Raw genomic sequence first — 8,413 nt, forward strand, 5'->3', positions numbered from 1 at the left:
CCTTTCTCCATTTAGTCAGAGAACCCAAACCAGGTTTGCTTTTCTGCACCTCAGTCAGTAGAAGAGAAGTACTGAAATAGGGACAGCTTTTCTTAGAAGAGTAATGACGTAAGCACATTATACGCACTAGATTTTTTTACTTTTTCCCCAGGAATACAAAATTATTCTAACTTTGAATCATGTTTTCAATGATTGTGATGGATCTATCTGCTCTCCAGAGAAGGTTGGACAGTTGGACTCCATGATCTTAAAAGTCTTTTCCAATCTAAATGATTCTATGATTCCAGTGAACTGTGAATGGGCACACAGCATGAGAGCTAAGGCTGTTTACTGATCTGTAATTACAAGTGTGCTTAATTTCAGTCAGTGTTTTTATTGTTTGTTTAGGGCACTGGTTTTTAAGCCTTAACTCATTGTTAGTTAGATCATGTTCAGATGATCAACACCATGTACACAGAGATGGGATAATACAGCCTGTTACGTCACACAAGAACTGAAATGTGGATTCTGGTAGTTTTCATGGACAAGATTTGGGATGAAAAGAGCCAAAATTTCATATCCATATTTCTGAACTTCCCTAGCACTATTTCACATTTCAAGAACTGGTTGGATATAGACTAATAGTGAAAATGTCTATAAAATATCCTTTGGATTTCTGAAGAGCAGAGTGCCTATCAAGAAAGACAGACCCCAACAATATTTCTAAAGGAAGATGAATAAGCACATCCAAGTAGTTAAACCACAAAGAATACATAAAATGAAGAATTAGCTCATCAGCCACAACATTGTGCCCTCTCCTAGCCTCATAAATTCCCTCACTTCTCAGAAGGTAGGAGAAAATACATGGCTTTTAGCATGATCTCATCATTAACATCTTTCTTGTGTTCCCCATAGAACTGAAAACGTTATACTCAACATCTCTTTCACTATCAATAACTTCACCAAAACCATAGCATTTTGTAAGATTTTGACAAAAAATGGAAGAATTTGATTTCATTTGATCATTTCAGAGTGCTTTGTTTTATCAAAATAAAGTACTTTTTCCAACTTTTTAAAGAACAACATTGCAATGTTTTGGTGAAATTATATTAGCCCATTTTTAACCATCCGTGACTGTTGCTCCTAGTAATTTTCCTAGTCTTGAGGTAGGTGGTGTACTTTAAAAACTTCTAGTTGCCTTAAATATGTGTGAACCTCACTTTCCACTCCAAAAAGTAGGAAACTTTTTCCCCTACAACTATTCCTGCAGCTGTAAAAAGTTTTAAAAAATGATTGAGTGTACAATTAAGATTCAGAAACTGCTAAAAAAGCCTAAGAATGTCTCTTTTCCTAAAACTCATCATCTTAAAAAAATTGTGTAACTTGAGAGGAGGGCCAATGGCTGAGCTATTTTTTAATGTATGTAATTAGGAGTCCTGCACTGAGACTAAGGTAGACCTTGCCTCTCTTCCTTCAAAAATTCACCACATTAAATATCTTTTAGTGGCTTGCTGCGTTAGATGGTATGTTCATTCTGTGAAACTCACGATGGCTCAATCATTGCTTTCATTTTTCTTTTATTGGAGAATGACTTTTGGATAGCTTTTTGAGAAAAAGTGAGGGTCACCCTGCAATATAAACCAGGCAGGTCCAACCCCCTGCTCAGCTGTTGCCTGTTGCTTGCCTCTTTGTAAAATATGCATTCACTCTCTCTTACTGGAGCTGCTCCAGTGTCCCGACCACCTGTGTCTCTATTACACTATATGCTACATCCGTTGCATATATGCAGTGTGTATGGAAATGTCTCATTTAGGGTCTGTGTGTGCATATGTACATATAGTAACTGATAACTGATTCAGAGACCAGAACTTGGCCTTCTTACAGCCCAGGTAAGTGGCCCAGTGATGGGGCCAGGACTCTATCTCTTCCTTGGTGAATGTTTCACTGACTGTGTAAGGTGGAGCAGCTTGGGAACAGCTAAGGCCCTCTGCATTTGAGTTCTTGTATAAGCAAAACTTATTTAATTGTATAAGCACGACATAATCGGTGAAGCAGGAAAGTAACAGGAAGGTCTCATGTTTTATGCTTGCGTCTCTGGAATTGAGTCCTCTTGTCAAGTCATCTAACCTCCGCACCTCTCCATCCCAGGTTCAGGGCTTATGGTACATTCTCAATTGAAACTTTTCCTTCAGAATATTTGATCAAAACGGATGGATTCATTCCTCCAGGAAAAATAAGCTTCCCCTCATTTGGAAACAAAAGTTGAAACAGCTCCCAGTTTTTCACCCATTGGAATTTTTAGCACATAAGCCACCTAAGTGACTTTTTGGTGAGAAGCCTAAGAGAAAGAGGAAACTCCATGGGCATGGAGCCCAGAAACAGTGTGTTAGGTCCCATTTTACATTAATTTCATTCTAGATCAAGTATTGCTGCAAACTACAATTACGGTAATGTGCAAAAAAGTGAAAGAAGTCTAGCAGGTAAGTAAGAGCCGGGTCTCCCATAATACAGAGAATAAAATTAACACCTTAAAATCAGTGGGGAGAATACTCCACAACACAATTCAGAATAACAAGCTGTTCCCCTGGAGTAAAGTAAAAGGGAGTGCTACACATATGAAGTGCTATTGGAGCTGGTATTTACTAACAGGAGTCTGAAAATGATTTTGCACCAACTGGTGAAGGAAAAGTTGTTCCTAGCATTGCCATGCCATCTAAGTCTTTTCCCTCCTTTTAATTACTTATGTCAGAAATGATAGCTAATTTAGCTTACATATGTATGCATTCCAATTCAGATCTCAGGTTTGATTCTTATTACTGAAGAAGTAAATGTTTCGTGTCTGCTTTCTGTTTTTTACTTATAGGTGAAACAGTCTACATTATTGCCTATTCCTCCTGCATAGTTCTCATCCTAGGAATAGTCCTGTTGACTCTCCTAAAGATCAGGTAACTTGATAGGGATATTAATCATTGGTTCTAGGAAATTGGAAAAGCAGAAAATAAAATGTTTTGACTTAGTGAAGAAGTTGGCACTGCGACTATCTTTAAAAACAGTCCAGCATGCCCCAGTGATGGAAAGAACTGACATTGTCAGTGTCAGCGGGGAGGAGTGAAATACGATGCGTATCTACAATGCCCTCCATTCATGCAGAGATCCCAGGCTTCGGGAGGTTTCATTTCCTGTCCCATGGCAGGGGAAGGTGAAATCTGAATTCAAAAATTCTGCAAGGCTACCTTCCTAGCCCTGCAGCAGGCAGAGGTAATGCAGAAAGGAAATGAGAATATCCAGCATTATAACGTATTTAGAAGCCGAACCGTGAATGCTGCTATTGGAGTTAATATTCTTGCCAAATGCTTATTTTGCTGATAGGATTCTGTAAACATTCCCACACACAGTATGAGAAACTGCCCATACACCAATGCTTGGTAAGAAAACAGAAATGTGCATTCACTTAGTCAAATGAACATGGCCTTTTTTTAAATGATACATTTTCTTGGACCAAATTAAATGGCCAGATTTCAAGAATTACACTGTCAGATGATAGGTAACAGAACATGATGTAGCAGGAGCTATATATAGTGGGAGGGATATTGAGTCAAATTTCATTATTAAATTCAGAGGCAGATCAAAGAGGAATCATGCAGAAAAATGTGAAAGGCAAGTCAAGGATATATGGGAACAGAGGCTTTCTCTTTAGGTTTGCAGTTACAGCAATACCAGTATATAAATAAAACTCAGACTTAAAGAATACAGGGGATGGAAGAAAGAACAGTACATTAATAACGGTGAAGGGAATTATTTTATACCACAGTGTTCATCATAAAAAGAGGGGAATTTTGCCACTGATTTCAATTAAGCCAAAGTTCAACCCAAAAGCTGTGTAGTTTACTGTTAAATACATGCACATTCTCTGTTTTCAGAGCCTGCAGAACAAAAAATGAGTCAAGAAGTCCCTCGCCAGACCATTCTTCTGAAACATTTATGGTCCATTATAAAAGTCACAGATGAACTACCCTGTTGCTTTTTAAGGCTATTCTTGAAAGCCAGCCTGTTGTACATATGCGATAATAAAATATATATTAGAAAAACGACTATAAATTATGGAATTTTGTAGTTGAGCATACAAAAGATTTTTTTATTTATTAACACATATTAAACCTTTCACAAGCTAAAAAAGAAAAAAAAAAAAGTAGAACTGTACCCTCTCTCATTTGTTTCGATCCACAGATCTGTCCTGAGCTGCACATTTCCTACATGTTTAGATGCACATGACAATGGTATAAATGCTGTCCTTCTGATCTGAACTCATCTGGTGGAAAGGAAAAAAGCCCAAACCACTTAGAAACATTAGAGAGAGCTCTTAAAAAGTACATATGTGGTAGTTTTGTACGCTAGGTTCCCAAGTACCTACAGCCGTGTTTGCAAGGCAGCAGTCAGAGGTAGGCTGCCTGCAGTTTGATGGTGGAGCACTTGGTGGAGTAGAAGGAGATCAGGATCACAACCATTTTCAGTATGAAAAGCAAGTAAATTCTGACTGTCTGAGCTAATGCTTTGACTCCAGTATGTTGGTGCTGGAATTGGTTATTCTTTCTCCTTCTTTGAGAAGAAATGAGTGAGCCTTTCCAATTTGAATACAGTAATTTTAGAAAGCATTCTGTGGTCTGAATGCCCTGTGGAGAGAGCTGCTTGCCTGGGGCTGATGTGAAGTGCCTACTTCTCGAGAGAAAAGCTATGGCCCGTCTCATCATCTGTGTTTCCTATTCATTGTCTCTAGGCAATACCCGAAGTGCCTAATTCTCCCCGTGCACTGTACTGGGAGTCACGGTCCCTAACACACCACTCTGGATCCCAGTTTCTGGCTGAGTTCTGGATTTCTCCCCATAGCTGAGCTGTTTTGCTAGATTTAAGCTTCTATTTACTAGCAATCGGTTGTCTTTGTTAAATCTTTGTAACAAACTGGTTCTGGTCGGCAGAGGGTGATGGCCTGGCATTTCTTATACCCCTGTTACCATAAGTAGCACATATATTGTCTTGTTATCATAGCATCTGATGAATTCATTTTATCTTTGATTAATTTGAATTTTGTCTGAATTGCCACTAAATGTAACTCAAACAGCAAACGGCATCAGGAATGAAATGCTAATTCCACTGAACTCAGTTCCAGTTTTGACCATGACTGATTCAGATCTAGGGCTATAAATTTATGGTGTGGTCAGAGAGCAGGTATCTCTGCTCTTCAATGTGCCTTTTGCTTCCAGCTTTGGTGCTTGTGAAATGATTCAGTGGGTGAGCAAAATCTTAGGTGTGCAATTCTGTTGGGGAGATATTAGAGCTTTTCAACAATTATTACAGCATGCATTTCCTCTTTCTTTAGGATCTGCATAAAACCAAATATTCATTCTTGTTTTGCAATCAAATACTATTTCATCACTAAACCAGCCTTTGGACAAAAATACAACAGAAAAGTGGAGAGCTGGTTAGTTTGTTAATCAAAACAATCCCCTTCATCAGTTCAGGAATTTGTGGCATTTAGTTTAGCTCCCATCATGGAGGTATTTTAAAAGTAGGTTATTAATATTATTCATCTTAAAACTGCGAAGAGGAAAGAGTTCAAACTGAAAATACTGCTGAGAATATGTTCTCATCAATGTTGGATGAAAACATTTCTTTATATAAGAAATATACTTATGAAGTGAGCCATGTGCTGGTTTTCAGTCTGACTCCAACAAACAGAGATGCAAGGCTGAACCCTCTGGGTCACCAAATTTGAAGAAATGCATTTATATTCTGATTTAAATAAACCTCAGTCGTAAAAAACATCTCTTGTAACTTTCTGTCTTATAAGCTTTTTTTTCCTTATTATCTTATATTTAGATGCTGGGAACTCTCCCCATATATATGCTTAGACACACACACACAAGTATATAAATGTATTTGAAGCAGAAGGTAATTATGTGAGTTACTCTGAATGACAGCAAGATATTTTGTGGCTATTGTGTTGCTTCTGTAATTTTACAGGCTCTCTTCATCAGGGCTGACTCTAATGCTTAATGGAAATGTACATTTCCTCCATTATACATGTAAAATGTATTCTTTTGATTTATATTTCTTAGTGACACTGGATTTTGTCAACTGTATCTAGGCATTAGTTATTAAATAAATTTCTGCTGGGATCATCTGCATTCAAGTGATCATAATTAGAGTCTAACTGCTTCACGAACAGTTTCGTGATGGAAGAAGGAGTAGTATCTTTGTAACAGCCTCATCATTAAAATCTTTTCTTCTGAAGGAGAAGTCTGCACCTAATTCCCAGCTGAGGAAAATTAATTCTCACTGATGATTTGGGATTCCCAGGACATAGGTTGTTTTGAGTAAGGACACGGTGCTCACCCCCCTTCCACTGGAGCTAGGACATTGCAGAGTGAAGAAATGAAGATTGACTGGACTAGAGGGAGAAAGCATAAATTTCAGCTTTACAACACTCTCATCTGAAAGGGACCATACTGGGTTGCAGTTTTTTCTTTCAAGATTGTTTATGCAGTTTATCTAAAGACTGTTCCGAATTAAATGCATAAATAGTTTTTGAGACAAATATGCAGGCCTGTCTGTTCCTTATGCAGTATTGAAGCTACAAAGCTGTAAAGTCCAAGTCTCCTGTTCTCCTGTCTTGCCACAGTGAGCCTTCAAGTCTTCAAAAGGAAGATTTTCCTCAGGTGTCTCACCTGTTTGTGAGGTGGGAGAATGGGCTGCTTGGAAAGGCAGATGTGGACTCAGCCTTTTCAGGCTGTTGCGGGGATCACCTCCTGGTAGTCTGACCTAACGTCAGGTCAAGCTTGTAACACAGATGTACAGCACCAACACCATCCCCAAGATGGGATCTTAAAAGAGTGAGCACTGTTCAGTTCTTTAAAAAAAAAAATAAAATACTGTGGATGTCTTTCCACCAGGGAAAATACTTGGATTCAAGCCGGTGAAGATAACTGCACCTCATGTTGAGGCACTTCAACAGTAGCATGGAGTAGGGAAGTTACTATTGACTTTTCCAAGAAAGTTCCCTGATGGGCATGCTGATGTTTCAGCCCACACGCTGAAGTCATTCAGTCTCCCATGAAGTGTGCAGGGGGTCTTAGGCATCACTTAGAGGGCCCAGGTTTCTACTCTGCAGTGGAACATCTGAAGTTAGATAATGCCTCATTGGATTTTTCGACTCCTACCTCCATTCCTGGCTGTAGCTTTTAATGTTTAAGTAATGGAGGGAAGAAATGTTTCCCTAGTAACATAGAAGAGATTTGTCAGCTACAAAAGCACACAGGAAAACTGATAAAAAGGTAATCCTAAGAAAATGCACTCCAAATGGATTACAAGGTAACAAAGTCAACACAGGCGTACATGGCAGAGTGACAGCTTGTATTTACTAATGCCGTATGTGTGAGCTTGTTAGTCAGAGCTGCTGAATGTGGAGTAATACATGAGCATATCAGTTTCAATAAACACTGAGATAGATTTTATTTCAGCTTTAACACCACGTATTGCAAAATCACAAATGCATTTAACCAAGAGGGTACATGACAATTCCTTAACAAACACATCATCTCTTTGACATCGGTTTCAAAGGACTAAGTTGACTTTGGCTGTAGTCCTTCTGCCTGCTGTGTTATTGCAGCAACGAAGATCAACACTGCATTACAGCAGGACCGTAGAGAAAAATAATCTTCAAAAATACAACACAACAAAAGCAAAGCATTGATCAGCAAGTCAAGAACTGGAAAGCAAGCGTCTTTCATTCAGTTCTCCAGACTGATTCTTCTGCTTAGTCAGTTCTCCAGACATTTCACAATCAGTAAGGAGAACTTAAGGCAGTGTAAGAAATCATACAAAAATTCAGTGGCAGACAATCCTCATTTTCAGGTATCACAGTAACCGAACAATATTTCTACCCCTTAAAACTAACTCTGGGAAAAAATAGGCAGATCTTATACATACACACTAACTCTTTGGAAAAGTATTGTTTCATTGCAACAGCACTGATCCCAAACATAGGAATTTTACCTCGCAGACTTGCAGTCTTCATTTTGTGACTCCTTATCACAATAATGAAAGTTTTATGAACTGAAATTATGCTATTAAGAAGGGAAAATTAGCCAAAGCTTCTCTGGACTTATTCACAAGACCAGAATATTCACTTCTTATTTCCATAAACTCTGGTTATACATGAAAATGAAACACTAAAGTTTTGGTCCAGAGCCAAGTTGCCCTAAACCATAGAAGTTTAAACTACAAAGCAAGCTGCTGCTGGAAGACATTAGCACTATCCATGTACGGGATCCATGTCACTGCTGTCTTGTGAAAGGCACTGAAGAACAATTATGCCCATAACTAACAGAACTGATCGACTCCTCCTCCAAAAAAGCACACCAGCCATACCTTTAGAACA

At 38.6% G+C, this 8,413-nt stretch overlaps 1 protein-coding gene across 1 annotated transcript in view; it reads left to right on the forward strand.

Annotated features, from left to right (window-relative positions):
• GFRAL (GDNF family receptor alpha like) overlaps positions 1-3,987 on the forward strand; it is a 29,629-nt gene extending 25,642 nt beyond the window's left edge. The window contains exons 9-10 of the mRNA XM_035894174.1: positions 2,843-2,924; positions 3,900-3,987. Of these exons, the coding sequence (XP_035750067.1) occupies positions 2,843-2,924; positions 3,900-3,987 (170 nt within the window). The remainder of the gene's footprint in view (positions 1-2,842; positions 2,925-3,899) is intronic.
• Positions 3,988-8,413: the final 4,426 nt, after the last annotated feature.

Source organism: Egretta garzetta, unplaced genomic scaffold (assembly GCF_000687185.1).
Source record: "Egretta garzetta isolate BGI_Z169 unplaced genomic scaffold, ASM68718v1 scaffold415, whole genome shotgun sequence".
Classification (NCBI taxonomy): domain Eukaryota; kingdom Metazoa; phylum Chordata; class Aves; order Pelecaniformes; family Ardeidae; genus Egretta; species Egretta garzetta.